Raw genomic sequence first — 21,333 nt, 5'->3', positions numbered from 1 at the left:
AATACCTGTGTCTAATCAAGTTTTTTATTATAAGATAACATAAGGCCAGCAGTAGGCAGATGAAGCCTGGCTTGTTTGTGTTACAGCTGACTTGGAAACCTCCGTTGTTTCCCCTGTATTTTGTGGTGAAGGTGGAAATGATGAATTCTGATTCAAACAGTTTTGTTCAGTTCAAAGTTTTGGAGTCGTAATGTGTTGCCTCTTTTGCTAAGCTAAGCAACTGCATCACTGTTCAAATGCCCCCCGTCAGTGATCGAACATATCTGCACACACACCGATCAGCCAAATCATTCAAACCACTGACAGGTGAAGTGAATAACTTTGATTACTTTGTTCCAACTCAAACACCGTTGCAGATCAAGTAGTACTCCCCAGTGGCAGTGGAAAAAAGCAGCATGCCACACCACAAAAACTGTTTAGAAATGGCCTGAGGAGCGTGACAAAAAACTCAAGGTGTCGACCTGGCTTCTAAATTTCCCAGGTCCCAATCTGCTCAAGGATTCTTGTGATGTGCCGGTACCCCAGATGTACCCCTAATCCAAGGTGGGGCCTCCTTGAATCGGACTTGGCTCTGACCTGTCGAGGCATGGACACAGGATCTCTGGGAGTGTCCTGCGGTGTCTGGCACCAGTGTGTTGGCGGCAGATCCAGTTAGTCCAGTGGGTCGTGAGGTGGGTTAATGGCACATGCCACAGATGCTCATTCAGATTGGGATCTGGGGAATTTGGAGGCCAGGTTATGTGAGGTCATGCTGCACTTTTTATGAATTGAGTCGAGTGGTAAAGGTAGTGGAATGTGTTTGTGAATGTTCATCTGTCTCTGTTTGTCAGCCATGGGACTGACTCGTAACCTGTCCAGGTGTACCCTGACCTCTCGCACTATCTCTGCTAGGACTGGCTCCAGCCTCCAGGTATAGTTGACAGCTGCAGTCTAGTGTCAAAGGAAGTTAAACACATTGAGACCTTCCAGACAAAAACACCAACACACTTCAACTTTGACCATGTTGTCTAAAATCATGTTTAATGATTCAAACTGCTGTGAAGAGTCCAGAGTTGAAAATATCGGAGTGTTAGTATAGTTTACTGATAAAAAAAGTGTAGTACTGGGTGTTAGTGTGTTTACATGGACAGACTTTTCTGTGTGATAATGACAGAGAGCACTGTTTATCATCAGAGGCTGTGTTCAGACAGCAGGTCTGCTCTGGGAGGAAGGACGAGTCACTTTCACAGCAGACATTTTGACAGGTCACAGTCGGAAAAGCTCAGGTGATGGTTGAATTCCATTCAGCTGCTTCAGTGTATCCTGGTGTCGTCCATGCTCACGGTCACACTGCCATAACTTACTGGAACACTTGACTATAACAGAGCTATTGTTAATAGTATTAATGCCTCATTTCCACCTCATGGTTCAGCTCGACTCGTCTCACTTTCGGTACCAGGGATCTTATTTGTAAAACAATGCATATGATCCATACTAAAAATGTACGTACAAACAAAAGCCAAAAGTTGCGTGCGCCAAAAATGATTCAACATTTTCTACAATCAGGGCTCCACCTCACAATCTGCGTTGCCAATTTCCTGTCTCCAAAATGTTTGTAAGCATGGGTCAAAGTTTCTTCCATCAAGTCTGTTTTTATACGTCACAACTTTTGTGTCAGAAGTAGCGTACGCCTCTTTCAGGCCTCGTTTTGTGTGTATGCAATGTTTATAAATGAGACCCCTGGTTCTTTTTTGTATTTTATTTTCCACTGCGGATAGTAACCCCTCAGTGCCGGTGGGATTCTTGGCTGATCGCTATAGCGACAACGCAAGGAAGTGCCATGACATCATCTGGATGGAACAGATAAAGAAAATATTGATGATACATTGGCTATTTGAAAATAGCAGGTTTGTGCAGGACGTCCCGTGCCGCATGATTCTCTCTGAGCAATCAGTGGTCTGCTTTATTTTAACTCCAACTTTTAGTATCAGCGCAGCTTGCTTGGAATCTCGACGAGGTGGTACCAAAAAAGTACTGGGTACGATCCACAAGTTTTGCTGATAAAAAAACCCCAAGAGTGAGACAAGTTGAGTAGAGCCGTGCCATATCACGCCGTGGAAATGCAGCTTAGCTACACCTGTGTTTTTCCAACGATGACAAATCAAAATGTATGCTGTGAAAAAAGCCCTTAAAATACCCCCCCTATATCCAAAAGGAAATGCATCACATCAATGAAACAACAAGTAGTGTGCATCAGTACTGATTTAAAAAACGCTTGTTACATGACCTAATCAACCAGACCTAACCAAAGAAGTAAAAGATGACAACTGATATAAGTGAATAGCAAAAACTCACTTGTGTGATTGATCGAGAGACTTTCTGATGAACCATTCATAATGACACTAAAGATGGTGGAGAGTTTAATGAGAGCTTGATAAACCTTTAGTGGCAATCAACAAAGACAATCTTAAAACTGTATGTGTATAAATATGTAGTGTGCCATCCTGAATTAATAAAATACACATCCAGAAGATGATTAAAATTTTAAATTTGTCAGTAATTATTTTTCTTATTTTGTCCATAAATGGTACAACACAGAAATAATTGAATTTAAAAATGGAATTTCAGATTTGTTAATAAATTGACCAATGTGTGTTCCATAGTTTCACATTTGTTGTCACATTTAATTTTTTCTTGCTTTAATTTCCATTTTGTGATCAATTTCATTTAAAGACGGCTCTCTTATTAATGCGCTTTGCTACACAGAATTTAAAAGAAGTCCAACCCACAGAGCAGCTGCAGGAATTCATGCCTTTTAAAACTGACCAACTTAATAGTTGATCCAAACCCAAAAAACATCCAGAGACACACTCAACACTCTTCCGCCAGAATAGTCATCTACATCTACATGCGTCTGGACAGTGTAATGCAATGTAATCCACCTGTTCTGTCATAAGGTTTACTTCTATGATGCATATAATGTTGGTGAGCACTGAGGTCAGAGTTAGCGATGGTGTGTTATATTCACCTCTCATATAACGTGGGACTAATCCAGTACAACACAACCTTTAACTGTGACCTCATTAATAAACATATAATTGAATCTATACATTATCAGCAAAAACTAAACATTATGAATTTCGTGAAGGTCGAGTTCATGGTTGAGCTGTTGGATTGAATTGCATTAGATTGTACAGGTGTACCTAATAAAGTGGCCACTGATCGTAGATATCCTGCTCAGCAGTTCTGAATATGAACATTTGTCGTTTTATGTTGTGGTGTCACATCGAGACCAGAGGAGGCGCTGGATCCAACCATAGTGAAGAGGGGAGCAGCTGATGTTGCTCATGTTGCCCTGGTTGCCTTAGTTGCCGTTGCTTGAGTCGCTCTTGTTGCTGTCTGAACACAGCGTGAATATCATTCTTTCCTTTTCTGCAGAGTTCAGTAAAGTTTAGGTCGTGGCTACATGTCTATCACAGTCCAAGATGTCCAAGTCCAAATGGCTTTAAATGTCCTCCATCACATCGCCGTGGTAACATGGCCAACATCCAGGATTATTACGAAATGTGACCATGGAGAGGAGCCGTGGCGCCAACATGGCCGCCACTTAAAAGAATTTTTCTTTTTCAAACAAAGTGTCATGTACATACTGCATGGCTGTGCGTAGGGTTTAGTACTACAGCTTTGAAGCTCCACCCCCTCTCTTGTCTTCATTGAGTGCTTTAGGTGTATACACACACACACACACGCACACCACACGAACACCACACGCATACATACAAACACACGCACACATGCACACGCTCACAAACACACACACTAAAACGCACACTAAATAATGTTTGTGCAAAGAAAATAAAAGACAAAACTCAGACTGCGAACAGACAGTCTGACAGATGAAGAGATGAACTACATTCAGCTACAACAGCCTGTGATAGTGCAATATCTACACACACATACACACACAATCATCCACACAGTCACACACACGCACACGGTCATCCACACAATCACACACACACACACCACACACACAGTCAGATCTCAGTGGCGACTCCGGCGCTGAGCTGCTCGGCCTTTCCCCTGCAGGACGTCATCCCATCTCTGCACAGAAAGACAGACAGGAAGTGAAATGAATGATCGGTCACTGCACACAATTACTCATGTTCCTGATGAGGTCTGTTGCTATGGTGATCATCAGGATTTCAGCCTCTGTATCCTCAGATGTTAATAAACAAGTGTGAGTTACTTTGAAGGTGTTTTCACACTAAAGTACACCTTTTTTCACAAACATAGAAACAGTTCTGTTCTGGTTCCTGCACCTGATTTTGACCAAAAATAAACTGGTTTAGAACCTGAAAATTAGGTTTTTCTTCATCTAAAGTGTGAACCGTGACAACATCAGTGGGTGTATCATACTCTACAATAACGTGGAAACTGGTGGAAATGTGGCCTGGTTCCTTCGACAGCACCAAAGTTCTAAGAGTCCTGAACAGAACCAGTTCAAGAACCAAAGTTCATTTGTGGGAAAAAAAAGGGCTAAAAGAGAAGTACATTTTATTCAGAGTCAACGAAAGGACAGGAGTGCACAAGAATTTAATGCTAGCCGGTACAAACTGAAGGCCAAAACACACGAGGGGCGAACGTTGCGTGTCAAAAAATCTGCCCTTATTATTTTCAATGCACAACCCCACTTGACGTCCATTGGCGCTCCTAGACAAGTGGTTCCAAGTGTTCAACTTTTTATGTGATAAATGATATGTCAGGGCACGTTAATTGGAGTATGAACTGCTGCATGTAAACTGGTGTGTTAATGGAATATTTATTGTCATTAGCCATGTTAACAGCTTCATCTTTTATAGAATATTGTCTTTTCACATTAAGGGCAACAACCGGAATATTTTGTGCATGTATGCAACGATGACTGCCAATTTTTAAGCTATGGGTGAATTTCAGACAGAGGTGGACAAAAACAACCTCTCATTTCTTGCTACATGTAGCTAGGTAATTAAGCTAACATTAGCTCCATGACTTGGTTATACATTTTAGGAAGCTGTTAACAGTAGACAACTGAACAAAGTTTACTGCAAAACTAACTACTTTCAGTGTATCAAACTTCTAATCGAACTTACATTAAGAATGTCCACCAGGCTGCAGTAGCACAGTTAACTTACAAAGCTTCCACCTGTGCTGCTGCAGGTGTGTTTATATAGAAATTCAGAGGAGACGCTGCTCTGAAACCATCAGCACCACTGTGTTTTGGATTAAAAAGGATCTGAATCTCACCTTGACCTTCTTGCCCAATTTGTCCCTCCACCTCTGAGCAACGGAGCCGTCGATCAGCAGCAACCTGCAACCACAAACACAGCGTGAGGTTTATTCACAGTCACACTGAATTCTTTTTATAGTAGAGGTGAGCCCAGCAACAATTTTATGAAACATAATATCAGGTTTGGTAGAAAAAAACAAGAAAAGACTAAACCATCTGAGTTTTTACAAGTTAAAAAGAACCGACTGCATCAGTGAGCTGGATAACCACCAACTGGAGACCTGCTTTACCCAGAAGAGCCTGCATTGAGCTCAAGTTTGAAGATCTTATTGACTAGCTGGACCAGTTTCCTAGAGGAAATCTAATGTCAATAACAATACTATTACAATCTGTTATAACTCCATACTCATACCTGGACGTCTCCTCGTTCTCGTAGCCCATAATGAGGAACTCCTCCCCGGGAGACAGAGGAGGACACAGGCAGGAGGAAGAGTAGTAGAGTGTATGCGTCTCCTTGGGAATGTTGACCAGAGAAGACTTGAGCACCTCCTTCACCTCCACCACCGCTGTGGGCTCCAGGCCGCGGTTCCTCACCTCCCTCACTCTCGCCCTGATCACTAAAGGAGAGAGTCATCAGCATATGTGGACACACTGGACTTGAAATCTCACTCATACGATTCAGTGCTTTCACACCTGCCCTGTTTGGTTCGGTTCAATCCAACTAAAGTTTATTTGCAGCCTAAGTGCGGTTCATTAGGGCAGGTGTGCACACTCGTGTACGCACCAAAACAACCAGATGGAGACCTTCTTGAAGAGGTAGGCCTCGATCACACAGAAAGTGTTTCAGAAGCTGGAGGCAGCTTTTTGTAATTGTTTTTAATGAGAATGAAGCTTTTCGCTTGCTGTTTTGCTACATGCCTCACGGTCTGCGCTCAAGGCGCCTGGCGTTTTTGCCGAAGTGCTCTGAACTCCTCAAGTTGGAAAAACTTTGGAGTGGAAAAGTGCCCCACATCATCTCCACTTTTGTTCCCATTGTCCATCGGATGATTTTAGAGGCGGGCCTTCTGTGGTGGTCACAACATCAAGTTTACAGTTGGAACCAGATAAACCTTTATTGTTTTTCTCAGAAAATGCTCCCTTAATGACTTGAAACAGGTGGTGAGGAGAGCACAACAGAAGCTTCAAGAGTAACAGATCAACGAATTAGCATATTGCATGAGAATAAAGACAGCATCAATGCGGCAGTGCGAAACCAAAAGAGGTGGAAGCTGCAAACATGGAGGAGAAACCTGCACAGCCAGTAACAGTGTGGTCCGGCAGGTTGGATTCAACAGCAAAACTGTTAATTAGCATAGCAGGAGCGCCAGCAGTCAGATTATAGAGACCACCATGACGTGCCACCATGCTTCACTGAACTCCTCTGCCTTAATTATATCTGAATATTTTGAAAGTGAGCTCTTGTTTTTAATGATGGCTGGAAAAAAAAAATCTGAAAATCTTCCCCAAATGGATTCTGTGGCCAGAGGCATTAGTGAGCTCCAGAATTCCACATGGAAATCTCTGCTGCTGGATTTGCCAAATCATCTGGAAAAGCCTTTCTGGGCTTTTAGCTTTAGTGTGTCTAATTTAATCTAAGTAACCAAACAGCCTCGGCACCAAAATCTTTCCCTCGACATGAAGGAGAAAAACAAGTCAGAGAGAAAGAATCCACTGAAGAGTTTCGTGATACTTAAAAGATTTTCAATACGGCAGTTTTTTGAAGTGAAGTAATGTGCATTTAGACTTTTATCTTTTATGTTTATCTCACATGATGATTGGCTGTCTGATGTTCGGACCACATTCTCACTTTAAAACCTTAAAGGGCTGATTTGGAAAAGTACCAACAACCCAATTTGAGCATGCTGCCTAACAAATTACATCCCTTCTCATAAACACATACATGTGAGGTTTCTAGTGATTTGTCTTATATATATTTGTCTTATTATGACAAACAATATGATATAAACCCTAAAAATCTGAACACTGCTGAGATCTCAGAGCTGCAGACTGACTTTTGATTCTCAGTGGGATTAGCAGGAATGGAAACACTTGATCATTAAGGGATGGATTCAATGCTCAGATCATTAACATGATTAGATCATCTCGTATAAAGATAGCTGACAAATCGTCAGCAGGTGTTGCGATATACAACTGAATAAAGTACAATGATCTTGTGTCTCATATTTGTGAAAACTTGAATATGTCCCAGATGACTCACCGTAGTTGTAGTTGTTCCTCAGGTAGGTCTTCAAATTCATTTTGACGGTCTTACACCTGCAGCGATCTACAGAGACAGACGCAAACACAAAGAGGACGATCAAATAATTTTAGAAGTACATAAGAAATAAAATGTGTTCAGGTTCCCCCTCCTTAAAAATTCCAGATTGGATTTGGGACTTTGCGCTCACATCATATGGGACAAATGCCAGAGAGCTTTCCTGCTAACTTTAACTTACAACATTGCTGTTGTATTATTGTTGGTTGGATGTGCGAGGATTAAAAAAAACAGCACTATACCTTAAAATTGTATTTAATTCCCTTTAACAATGGAGTGTTCCTGAGGTATCGAAAAGCACAACTTGTCATTTTTACACTTGTGTTTCTGACAGGAGGAGACTGAACTGGGACAGAGTTAGACACAGGTAAACAGACAGGTTACCTCCGTTTGGTCCTCTGCAGTGGAGGTTGTTGGAGTCCATTGGAAAGTCTGGACTGGATTCTGTCAGAGGATAAACCCAGAAAGTAAACTGGTTAAACTGGTTTCTAGACTGTGTTCAGATGCACATCAGCATGTTGGTGAGAAAAACATGATTTCCTGGAGCAGAACTGATGAAGTGCATTGTTCCCCTGTCAGTCGTGGAGATTCTGAGGTGGTTTGTTAGTTTTGCATCCAACCTGATCAACCTGATACCTAATCAAGCAGCGAACCAGCTAACTCTTAGGAAACCAGCTTGGTCAGAGAGATGGTCGAAGGTCAGCCTCACCTGGGTTACACCTGGCTGGGTCCTGGTAATATGGATCTACAGAAACACAGAGAGACACCGTCAGTGTCGGAAATCATGTACACAGAAGAACATATATATGAAACCACCTTGTGGTTTTGGCAAGTTCCCTTCCCGTCTTAACGTCCTTTAGAGGCTGATGTGGCCGTTGCAGCTCCAGTATGAAAGTGTGGCTGTTGTTAGACATCATCTTAAGGGTAGAGGGGTTTAAGTGCCTGCATACTTGGTTAAGATGCAAGATCTAAAGACTGCTGTAGTGAATTTGATATTACGTTTCAATCCTCACAGACAGTCATGAGCTTTGGGTAGCGACCTCAAACTGTATATTTTGAATGCAATCAACCGAATGAGTTATCTTTTAAGGGTAGGGTCAAGAATGAACTTTTAGCTAGTGGCACACAAACTGGAAAAAAAATGACAGACAACATCATTTATTTTGTGTGCTAACGTAGATTTTTACTGGCATTTAGCGAGTGACGAGTGCTAATTTTGGACGCTATCATTAAAGTTTTTTGGAGCTTGGAGGTGTTTTTTGTGTTTTTGAGTTTCAGGCTGGAAGAAATTCTTCGTAAGATGTCCCCGAACTCTGTTCACTGATTGGCTGCGGGTTTCTTCTGGCTGCAATTCGCTGCCACAAGTTTGAGTATCCCCAACTTTTAGTTCGGCCACACTTCACCGCAGATTCAAACGGCTGCAGCTTGTTGAGCTCGGAGCAGCCTGAGCAGCTTTAGACATTGCAGCTTGCCACACTTCGCCACTGCTGCTTGTGTTTTCAGCATCAGATATTCAGAAGGAGCTTGTGATAAAATAGGCCTCTGTTTCCCTGAGTGCAGCCTCAAAGAACTGCAGAGTCTTGACCTGTCCTCACCAGGTGAAAGATTACTTTCCATTTGGTTTGATTTTGTGTCTGCAGAGCTTTACTTCTGGCACTGCACTCTGTGTCACAGCGTCTCCGAATGCAAGTGAAGGAGACAACCAGGTAAACTCTTTGTGGCTGCTTCAGATTTCTGTTCCACCCAGAGACAAACTTCTGAGCAGCAACTCTCAGCCTGAAGACCGTCCACTGAGTGATCCACCCTGGCTGAACCTCAGCAAATCAACAACTCACACCGAGGGAAAATCCCCAAACCCTGCTGAGCCGAGCCGAGCCGGGGCCGCACGGAGATACGTGGGTGTATCGTTATGGAGGTCAAGGGGATTGAGATGAGTTTTTTTTTCAGGACTTGCTGGTCCAGGGCCTGTTTAAAGAAGCAGAGGACAGTGAGGGTTTTATTGAGTGTAAAACGAGTGGGCCGCCTGTATCAAGGAGCTCTTTGAGAAAGTCAGTGGGAGTGAAGTCGGAGGGGAAATGACTCACGCTATCTGTCCGAGAGGGAGCAGAAACAAACTGCTGAGAGCAGAAACATGATAGAAAACACCGATAGGGCTCAGTTAGGCAGGGAAAAGTGCTTCCTGATGGTCTGAGTTTTTCAGTGCAGAGAGTCAAATATTTTTGCTCAGAAGTTGGCTCCACATTAAGACATTTTAGATAAATTTATTAAGTAATATTAATATCCAGTCGGTCTCAACCACAACATGTCAACTCTGTAGCCCCCCTACATCCAAACTATATATGGTTTAAAAATTTTGTTAAGCACTAAGCAGACTCTTAGCAACTTTGAAAAAAAAATGTAACTACTAAACTATAACTGTGGAGAAATTAATAAATATATAACTTTTTGTCGACTCCGTCAGATCTTACCTCTGACATCCATCGTGCATGCTATTCAAGAAAAAAAAAACTGGGAGGTTGGCACTTTATAAGGCTTAATAGGCAAGACTTTGAGATTTTAAAATCTTTTAAAAAAATAAAAATGAAAAAAAACCCATTAAAAATTAAATATATATATATATATATACATATATATATATATATATATATGTATATATATATATATATATAAATTCCCAGCATAACTGAAAAGTAAAAATCAAAAACCTTAAATAAATAAGTTTTTTTTTTTTTTTGCAAATTCTTAAGAATGAGTGAAACATAAAAATTATGATGATAATATGAATGATAAACGTAACACTACCTGGTCCCTCTGCCTTGACAATAGCCTCAGGTGAGATGCAGACTCCACGGTCGTACAGCGGCAGCTCGCTGCAGGCCAGGCTGTCGGGCCAGCTGTGGTTGTAACGCTTCATCACCGGCTCGCAGCCGTGCTTCGCCCTCTCACACACCGCCTTGCACGGTTTGATGGGCTCATGCTGGAAGTCGATGGTGCAGATGGGAGCGTACATGGCGCACAGGAAGAAGAGCAAATCTGGACTGCATCCAGTACCTGAAAGACACAGATAGGTGTGTTACCAGCAGGGTGAGGACATATTTGGTAATGTCTGTCAGTCGAAGTGGCTTTAAAGCACTTTTAAATACTTTCTGTGTCAGGATTATAAACTACAGTATTTTTCCTTTTCCATTTTTGGATGTATTTGGGGAAGCACTGTCTGTGCTTCAGGCCTCTGGGTGGATGTTTCCCATGGCAGCGGTCGACTGACATTTAAGAGAGGACTCCCTGCTCTTACATCAGTTAAGGGACGGTGCGTTCAGGGACATCTGGCTAACCACACAGAACTTGTTCTGACTGCCACCCTGCTGTACATTTCACACAGGATGGGACCAGAAAGAGTTCAGCGCTGGGCAGAGGAGGACTCAGTGTTTTTACTGCAGAGCAGGACTGAGGTTTGGCTGCACAGCTTCACAATGGAGGCACAGAAATACTTTGAACTTGTGACCTGAAACGGCTTCCTGGTTTTTGGCCTGCAGGTCTTTCATTAGGACATTTTTCTGGTTAAAGCTCATTGCCTTTCCACTTTCCCTCTCCATTCCTCCGACCACAGCTGAGCTGCCAATTCCGAAATGTATTTATTGAAGACAGACGCATCACGAAATATCTTGGCAGTTAATGAGGTCGTCCACATGCCTTTACATTTGATTCTCCTTTACAGTAAAGGATATTTAAACATGGGTCTTTGCCACAAAGCTCGAGGCTCAGCAGAGAATGCTGATGACTGCAGCCACAAACTTTCCCATCATGCGATGAGGTTGGTACAGTTAGATAACCAGTTGACTCACTGCAGAGTTCATGTGAATACTGTAGCTGCAATTTAAATATCTTCATGACATGCAATGTGTCCACAGGGAGGTGTGTCGGACCTTTTATTAAAAGAAACCCACAACGGATTAAGAATCAGATTTAGTTTAATTAACTAAATAACTAAATAAAAAATGGATAAAACAATGAATAAAGAAAATGGTTTAACATCTGATTCTGGAACAGGATACAAATATTGAAATCTAAAGTCATGGACAGGTAGTGAGACAAGAAACAAGCTTTTACAGCCAAGCTAGAAGCTCTGTGAGGCTATATTTAGGCATCCTGGTCCTGTGACATCGACAGAGTCAGCAGGATTCATCCTCTGAGGATCATGAATGTCAGCTCACAATTCCATGACAATCCATCTGATAGTTTTAGAGATATTTCAGAGTGCATATTTCAGAGTGCAGTCAGCCCTAGAGTCATTTCCTCTGGTCTGAATCAGGGACTCATGTTGTTCCAAAGTTGTATAATTGCCTAGAGTTGGTTGGTGTTCTCACGGCAGCATTTACAAGAGGACCAGATCAAATGCCTTGTGTGAGAAAGCTGCTCTTGATTGGTCAGAATCAATCAGAACAACTACGCAGGTTGATTTTAGCGCTGCTCATCGTGGACTATATTGCTGTCATTGTTCATTTTAGTCAAAGCATACAGTTTGAAAACAAGGCAAACGCGGCTCCAACTAGAAAACAATGTTTTGATGCATTGGATGTGCTGAATGTGCATATTAAGGCAGTACAGGAGGAGGTGCACATTAATAATCCTCCAGGACTGTAACATGCTCATGTTTAACCCAAACAATGTGTCATGTGACTGCAGTTGCTTCACATCCAGGTCGCAACACCTTCTCACCACAAACCAACCGCACCAGAGTTCCTTTGGAACCGGACCGAGACCACCTCTTCAAGAAGGTCTCGGCTCCTGAGTGTGATTGCTGTGTTCACACCTGCACTGCATTGAGGGGGCAAATGAACTGGAGTTTGAATGAACCAAATCAAATCAATTTGGGTGCTGCTGGACATTATATTCATGATTAGTGTTACCGGCTCACCCTTTTTCCCCTTTAAGGGCAGTGGCCTTATGGGTAACCTCTGATGGTGTGATGTGTGTATGGAGGGAAGCAGCTCTTATGTCACGGTGAAGACAGCAGGCAGCAAAAGGTGATGACAGTCAGCAGCAATTGGGTGTCAGATGCTGTTTATTATCAGACAAACCCTTCTGTTAGAACATACTGGAACCTGGATGCTGTCACATCCAGAGATATACAGTCTAATGGTCACGCCACAAACCTACATCAGCTTTATATCCTGGTTTTAAAGGAATATCAACGTGGTAACAGCTTGAACTGATTTACTGATCACAGTGAATCAGCTCAGAGTTCGAATACAGGAAGTGTGTAATATTGACTTCCTACAAACAGAGATATCAAGATAAAGTGAAACTGGAGACTTACAGTATATAGTTTACAGATGGAGATAGTGTATGTACAGAGCGTGCAGGTTTGCAGCACAGCGTCATGAGCTCAACTTATCAGAAACACACAGAGGTTCAGTATCGGCTGGTGTGTACAGAAGAAAAGTTTCTGTCGGAAGAGTGACACAAAGAACTGGAAAAAAAGAAAAGGGTCACCAGTTCCAGTCTACAAAACTCACCTATTCACAGTTTGGTGGCACAAACTAAACGGTGCGGAGGCAGAAATCTCAACACATGGACAGTTTAGACCAAAAGTGTCTCCGTGGTCAGAGGAAGGGAGAAAATGTTTTTTATGATTTAGCTGAACTTTAACATTCAGGCCAGTTTGTATCTAATGACCAGCAGCATCGGTCTGAGTTTGTTTTATTACCTTTGGACTGAGGTGAACTGTAAAACAAAGGTTTGGCAGCGCTGCAGCTGGACGGACTGAGCCTCCTTCATACTGAACATTCAGACAGTAAAACAACCTCAACTCAACAGAGGAGAACAAAAGAGCAACACGAACACAACCCTATGTACAGAATTTAACTTTAACCTGATAAACTCCTGATGTGAGTCCACATGTTCAATCCAGACTGGCATGATGACACTCATGGTACATTTAGGGCGTGTCCAACTCAACTGTTGCTGGTTAAAGAAGGAACAGACAGCATTTTTGCCTAATAATGTGGGTTGCACAGGGTAGTATACACAGTAAAATCAGACTATCAGCGTTTACATAAGTTACTTAATGGCTTTGCAATCTTTGCAATAAGCTTCTGCCAACGGGGGCGAATTTTTGCGGAAAAAATTTGCTTTACGGCAGAAAACGCGTATTGCCAAACTGGTCGGTCAGCCAATCAGGGACTGGAGCTGGGAGGAACTGGCTGGGGCATGAGATAGTTGAGTCAGGAGCACGATAGCAGATGGAGAAAGTTTGGAGACAAATGAAAAACGGCCTAGCAAAAGAAAAGGAGCTCCTCTGTGTGAGGAGGCAAAGAAGAGCAAAAAGGAGAGTGATAAAAGAAGAGGAAAAACAAGAGTAAACCTCAGTCAGGCGTTCAAGAGATGGAGGGAGCTCCGTGACCAAAGAGGCTTCAAAACCCATGTCCAGCTAGCTTTCTTTCTAATGGATCAGTAAGTAACACGGCTAAATGTTAGCTAGACCAGAGAGGACTGGACTGTACTGGCTGCTAGTTCATTCCTAGCTGGCCAGCATCGCAAATCGCCGCAACCAGGGAGCGGGTAGCGAGTGTTGGTCGGCTGACATCCTGGTTGCCATTCTACGGCAGCCCTCGGACAGCGATTACCCCACCCTCCAGCCGCCGCCGCCGCCGCCGCCACCACAGCCACCACAGCTACTGGGCACCCAGCCTCTCCGACTGGGGGAAGTGGAGTGAAATCCTCTCCTCCGCTCCCGTTTGTCTGGTGAACGCCTCTCCTCTGTCAACACACTCTGCCAGCAGTTTAATAAAATTGATGCCAGTTGTAACATTTGAATCTTTTAGTAGTAAGCCATGTTCTAAGCGGGATAATGTATAGAATAACTCCCGACAGGGGAATGGAAGCCCGACACGCAGCAGAGTTATTTTTCAACTGTTACCGGCTCACTATACATTATCCCTTACGTGTCTACTGTTGTTTGTACTGGTACTGTGCATTCTGCTATAATTATTTGCATTACTATTTGTTTTTTCTTCAGATAAATCTGATAATTGTTGCTCGGTCTCTTTACTCATTTATTTAGTAGAGTGTCCACACACCTTCTCATTCTACATATACATAGAGGTATACTGGTGGCTTTACAGCCTACATTTTATTGATCATCACTGATCCCCACGGTCAATTTGGTCTTTGCGACAGTGCGAGCAACACTGCTGACGCTAGGTGGCGCCAAGCTAAAAAAACCCGAATCCTATCTGTTGCCTCTTTAAATGGTGTATTATCTGGGCGCAAAGTAAGACGCAAGAGGCAAAAGGGGGTGTTTTTAGTCCCTTAATTAATCGTTGGTGTGTTTTGGGCGTAACATAAATTCAGTCACTCAAGAGTGTCATCTCCCATTACCTTTAAAACTCAGGTGTGGCTGCACCTGGCTCACCGGTATTTGCATTTTAAACTTGACAGAGGGAATAGAACTAAACTTTTAGCGGAAACAGAAAAAAGAAAAAGAAGAAAAAGAGGCTGGATCATGGGGAGTACCACCAGTTGGTCCAGGAGCTTCTCCTCCATGATGGACGTTTCCAGGCGTATTTTGAGATGACTCTGACACAACCTGCTGACTCCTTGATGTGGAGTCGGACAGCAGCTCTGCAGCTCTGCTGTGTTCACAGAACATCATTAATATTTTCCTAATGAATGATGTATTACTTCATCCACCTGAAACACATCTACTCATCCCTATGTGTGTAACAAGCAGAGCATATGCACGTTGTGAACCTGCCTGTGCAGGCCCATCTTACTATCATAATAATGTGCCCTTTAGAGTTTAAGAAAATCCTGTGCTTTTCAACTTGGATCAGGTTTTCTTTTTTAATGCTCAATCACTTTCTGCTGCATCAAAATAGCAACACACCAACACTGCACCTGACCACAGTCTGAAATAATAGTGAGCTTAGCTGTGCGCCAAGGGTAAGACTTATTTTATAAGACGTAGCCTCCCAAAGTTCTGGTCAGGACTTATAGCATTTTTTCCCCAGCCTCTGTCCTATTTTGAGAGTTTCATCCATCACTTCTTTCTCAGTTCTGATGACATTTTCTTCTTCAGCAGCTGAGCTGCCCAAAACACATCGGCAGGTTCAGGTCAGGTGTGTGTGGTGTGTGTGTGTGTGTGTGTGAGGACTGTGGCGATCACAGAGGGGTGAACCTTAAACCTTAAAAAGGTAAGGCCAAGATAAAAGTGATGGAGAGAGGACTTCAGGAAGAGGAAGATGATGATGAGGAGGAGGCGTGATAAAAGATGACGAAGGCATGAAGAAGTGTGAAGGTATGATATTGACACAGTGATAGTTGTCAGCTCTGCTGCTCACTGAGTAAAGGGTTAGGGTTAAATGTTTCCCGTGATTAAAAAATGTCATGTTGAAAAAAATAAAAAAGAATGGCTAATAATAAATTTTCTGATGTTATTCTTTCTACATTTATTAGGTTATGAAGCAGTTGTACAAAAAACATTTTACATTTTCAAAATTAATTTCTCAGTTTGACGTGCTGACGTGGTGCTTCTATGGGAGCGTATGATGGTTTTTATCATGTCCTGAGGTTATTTCTGCTTCAGAAATCAGGAGGAAGCACAGCTACCAGTAATGTCACTGGTTTCAGGAACAGAAGAATTGTTCCTACACATTTATTTATCAAGCAGAGCAACACTGTTGAATGCCACTCTGCCGTCTGCTTTATGCGGGAGTCCCACTCAAGCATCGAATCGACACCATACCTACAGTGTACCCTACACCAGTGGTTCCCAACTGGTCCAGCCACAGCATCCAGATTTCTCCTTTATCATTAGTTTAAGGTCCAAACATTTTAATGTATTCAGCGTCCTACTTGTGTTTGGCCACGTCGTCAAGCTAGTTTGCTGCCTCTGTCAAGTAGCTGTTTGTTAGTCACTCACTCTACAGCAGGAAACGGCACTTCCAATTAAAACTCTATGCTGGAAATTCTCTATATTTCAAAATAAAGTTTTTTTTGTTTTTTTTTCTTTTACAAACTTGACACACTTGCTGTCCGTTCAGAATGGACCCGCAACCATTCTCCAGCTGCAAAAATGTGTTAAAATGTGTAGCCTATACACTGAATAAGAAAAATGTTTTACCATTTAGTCAACTGAAATGTTCGTCACACATCTATGGCCGAGCACCTTTTCCTCTAAATTTTGCCAAACCTCAACGGCAATAAATCATCTTGAGTCTCCCTCGCTAGGCTAGCTATGGATTCTAAATCCAAAAAAGGAAAAGTCTTGGAGGAAACAGAGTATTTAATAGGGTGTGGACAGGTTTGTTTGCTTTAAACGATGCAAAGTTAAAGTACCGAATAATCATGCAGAGCCACTGCAGAGTCGCCACCTGGTGGTGAAACATATTAATGAACGCTGAGCTACCTTCATATAAAGCTCACTTATTTTTTGCAGCTCCAGACAGATTTTTTTTTTTTTTTGGAATCATTTTTGTCAGAAATCGTAATAGTTGCCGACCCCTGGCCTACGCTGTGGCCTGACGTGCACCTTCCCAGAAACTGCATGTTGTGGTAATGCAGACCTCCTGTTTACTTTTCTAAGCTGAAACCATTTCCCTCAGAGAAAACAGCTTTTATTTACTTTTATTTCACAGATAAGAAACAGTAAATTGTGAAGACAATAAAGCCCCTTCAAAACAATAATTTATGTTGTGTGTGTGTGATTTATCCTGGCTTCATTTGAGGAGAGAAAAACTCATTAATTCCCAGGATCTCATCTCCCAGTATTCAACCTGAGTCCCACATTATGAGCCCATTAATAACTTTGCAGATACTCAATCATTTGAGATAGACTACTGGGATTCTGGTTTAGTCCAGGCGACGTCCATTACTCCGAATTTCAACCAGAGCTCTGTACTTTCAACATTCTTCCTCTAACTAAATTGGATGAGTGTGATGTTCTTCCAGGAGCTGCACAGCAGAGATACGTAGCCTGAGTGTCTCGAGTCAAACCAGAAACCAACAGAGGGCTGTAACTCTGACCAACTCTTCAACATTCGGCTGCTTTATCACTGACTGCTCCTACAGGAGCCAAGTTTTTTTTCCCGTCTTGAGTAAACTCAATCAGAATGATGGTTTCCACAAAAATGTTTCCATGATCTCCGAGTGAACTGATGGTTTAAGGTTTCCTGTTGCTCAGTCAGAGGAGTTCAGACCAGATTCAGCTCTGCAAAGACTTTCATTCCTCCTGTAGATGTTAAACAGGAGAGGAAAGAAGAAGCCAGAGCAGCTGCCATGTCAAGTGACAGTTCAGTTTACCCCAAACCAAATACATATATATATAGTTTTGGCTTTATTTGTCCAGGTTTTCAGATATATATCTCTGAGATTCTGCCTCAGATGTACCACTGAGCACACACTAGGGCTGCCCCCCCCCCCCGACTAAGGATTATCCTAGTCGACCACTAGTCATCATTACGGTCCATTAATCGACTAGTCTCCTGCATGTTTCTGATATGAATGTAATTATTAAATGATATATTTTGGTGGTTTGAGTTGAAGGTGTGAGAAAGAATAGTATCAGTAACATTGTTAACACTGTGCTACATTACAGAGAAATACAAACCGTACTAATGAACCTTCATTAATATAGGCCTATATTTTATCTCCAAGTGCACGTCACACACTGAGCGAGCCGCCTGTTAATGACGCTGTGGGCTAATGGGCATGTAGCTACTTCCATGTTTCAGATGATACGTCATGTTTGTAGTCGACCAATGAAGATGAGTTTACATATCACCTTGGGTTCGTCCTTCACCTTCTCAAAATGACCCCACACTTTGGATTTCCTGCCCGACATGTTATTAACTAGCCTGTGGAATAACCGCAGGTACCATCCCTGGAAATTAACCTGACTCCTGTCTGACTGCTGAGCGTGGACACTTCCTGTGTCTGTCCTTTCAAATTAAAGTCACACACGGTTCAGTCACATAGGTTTGGATTTATTTTGACAAGACGCAGCTCAAAAGAGTTTCACTTGTTTGTTCTGCGACTAAGCAATCAAGCAATAATAAATCTTACCGACTAATAACTGATGTTCGGTCGACTATTACGGGGCAGCAAAGGCACACACTGCTGTGATGTTGAGAGGTTCTGCAGACATAAGTCGAGTTTACACAACACAATTTTAACCCTGATCTTCCACTCACTAACAGCTCTTGGGGTTCGTCGACAAAAGCCACGGATGAGATGAGAGGTGTGTGAATTTTCAAGACACAGTCGGAGAGATGTGCCGATGTGGTGCAGACACATGCAGATAATAAAACTATGTCAGCCTATCTGTAGTGTGAAGTTTGCTTTGACCAGCATTGACAGCAGCGACGATGTAAAGCCAGTGAGAGCACAAGATACAAGGCCAGGGACATATTGGCTATTGGTTTCTTTTCTGTCTTGGTTTTGCACTGCAAATCAGCAAACAAACAACTTAGCCTGTAGCTTTTTGCAGACATCCGTTTTTAGAGGACAGAACTCCTGTCTCAGATGTATTCTTGCGTCTTTCCCAGAGAAACTTCTTGCGTGTTTTGTCATCCAATTTGGTGAGAATTCCTCACGTAAAGAGTAACTTTACACCCCTAAAAAATCTTGCTTCTGGTGGTTAACGTCTCATCTCTGAGATGTACAGGTGTACTACAGGACACCGTGACATCACTGGTGGGTGTGGTTACAGGTGAAACAAAGACAGAGTTACTGTTCGATATTAGGAAGGAAAACACTGCCTCTGTGTTTAATAGAAGTCTGTTGAACACCCAGCTGTGGTGTAGCAACACTACATCAGTGTTGCACAGGGAGCGTAAAAACTCACCATGAGTCAGCTCTTTTTGTCAGTTGGGAAAAGTGAACTAACTTTTCTCTCATATTCTAACTGACCTGTATTAACGCTACATCTGTCTCGGCTGCTTTCCGTCCCGTCTCTTCTTTTTTCTTTCTTCCTTTCCTTCCTCCTTTACATTTAAGTCTTTCACCCTTTTTTTCTCTTTTACTCTAAAGAAACACAGACATAAGGTAGGATTGCTGCTGTAATCTGCCGGCTATGCTGTAAATGAATTGTTTAGCTGATAAATTGTCAGAACTGCCGTCACAGTTTCCTAAAGACAAATAAAATAAATAAATAAATGCAGAAAAACAAACCCTCACACTGAGAAGCTGAACCTGAGAATATTTGGTGTTTTTTGAAAAAAAAGAAAAAAAATACAAAACCCCAAAAAATCTATTTTCATAATGTGCCAGTTTTATTTTATTGATTTGTGTCTTCAGCTCATTAAATCTGGATGAAGATGATATTTCAGAGGCTGTGCGACAGTGACAGCTGCCAATTAAACTATTTAATTTGTCCATTAGTTAGTGAGAACTTTATTATCTTTACCCTCTGAAACCACTTTGAAGTCTTCTTACCATAAAATATATTTTTTTATGATTATGTTCATCAAAGTTTTGAATTTTTAAAAAAAAAAAAAAAATATCATCAGTAGCTAGTCTTTGTCCTAATCACTCTACCGTTTAGGTTAATTTAATTAGTTTGTAAAATAATTTAGGACTGCAACTGAAGATTACCTTTATTATCCAAGAATCTGCATTAGTATTTTTGTGTGTAATCAATTCATTATTTGTTCAAATCATTAAAAAATATTACATATGCTCATCATAATTTCCCATCCAAGTTGACAAATTAAAAAAAAAACTTTTTTGGTCCAAAAAATAAAATAAAAATACAAATATTCACAAATGAGAGGCTGAAGCCTGAGGTGTTGTCTTTTTTGCAAAGAATAAAATTAAAAATAAAAATAATTTTTTTTGATGATAATTCATTTTCTCATTAACTGAGTAATAAATTAATCAATTAATCATTTCAGCCCCAAAATAATAATAAGACCTTTAATTGGTCACGAGTCACGACTTTTTTTTAAACATAAAATTCCCGTATTAAGCTATTTTTTTTAAAATCACAAATATGTAATTAATTTAACGATTTAAAAAGACAATTTGCCAGCAAAAACAAAACAAAAACAAAAACAATAAATGACTAAAAAACCTATATGAATAAATAAATGTAAATTGTTTGACCAAAAAGATCCTGAATATGAACTTCATGCTGCACACTGTGCCCAGAGGACAACTGGTAAATAAATAAATATAAAATAAAATGACAATATGAACTATGATAAAGTGTAAAAAGAGTGTGAGCTGAACTTTGTGTGTCTGCACAGGAGCCACTTCGTCAGTTAATTAAGCCCTGGGTCCATTAAAGAATTAATTGTGGGTGTAATCAGTAATTAGTGTAACTCACCCAGCAGCCCTTCAAACTGCTCGATGGCCAGCACCGCGTTGTCCTGCGTGCTGTGGTGGAGGTGGTTCGGCATCTTGGTCATGTTCCACGGCATGGACCGGCACAGCGGGATCCGCACCGACTCACAGGACGCTGCCCGGACCGCAGCCGGCCACAGGGCGCAGGACACGGCCAGCAGAGACACGGAGAGTCCCGGGGACAGCATGACGGTGGTCGGTTCACAGAGGGGACACTGTCGGTGCTCCGGTGAAGGGTCGGTCACTCACGGAGAGTTAAATCCAAAGAAGGACGTGATTTTCCTGCTGATTGGAGCTTTGCTGCTGCTGCTGCTGCTGCTGTCCGGTCTGCGGGCAGCTCGAGGAAGCGGGAGGAGCTGCTTTATTCAGGCTTTCACCTCCTCCTCTTCCTCTATCCCTCCTTCTCTACGACTCCCCTCCTCTGCTC

General features: G+C 42.0%; 1 protein-coding gene across 1 annotated transcript; it reads right to left on the bottom strand.

The window, feature by feature from the left end:
- Window positions 1-987: 987 nt before the first annotated feature.
- Window positions 988-21,289, bottom strand: frzb (frizzled related protein). The gene is made up of 8 exons (XM_049593377.1): window positions 20,890-21,289; window positions 10,365-10,613; window positions 8,272-8,307; window positions 7,947-8,006; window positions 7,506-7,571; window positions 5,661-5,865; window positions 5,266-5,329; window positions 988-4,083 (listed from the first exon to the last, which is right to left on the bottom strand). Exons 1-8 carry the CDS (start codon window positions 21,092-21,094, stop codon window positions 4,024-4,026), a joined length of 945 nt encoding a protein of 314 aa, XP_049449334.1. The 5' UTR covers window positions 21,095-21,289; the 3' UTR covers window positions 988-4,023.
- Between the last annotated feature and the right edge of the window lie 44 nt (window positions 21,290-21,333).

Source organism: Epinephelus fuscoguttatus, linkage group LG13, assembly GCF_011397635.1.
Source record: "Epinephelus fuscoguttatus linkage group LG13, E.fuscoguttatus.final_Chr_v1".
NCBI lineage: Eukaryota > Metazoa > Chordata > Actinopteri > Perciformes > Serranidae > Epinephelus > Epinephelus fuscoguttatus.
The sequence above is the reverse complement of the archived record's forward strand: the minus strand, read 5'-3'. Positions and strand labels throughout refer to the sequence as shown.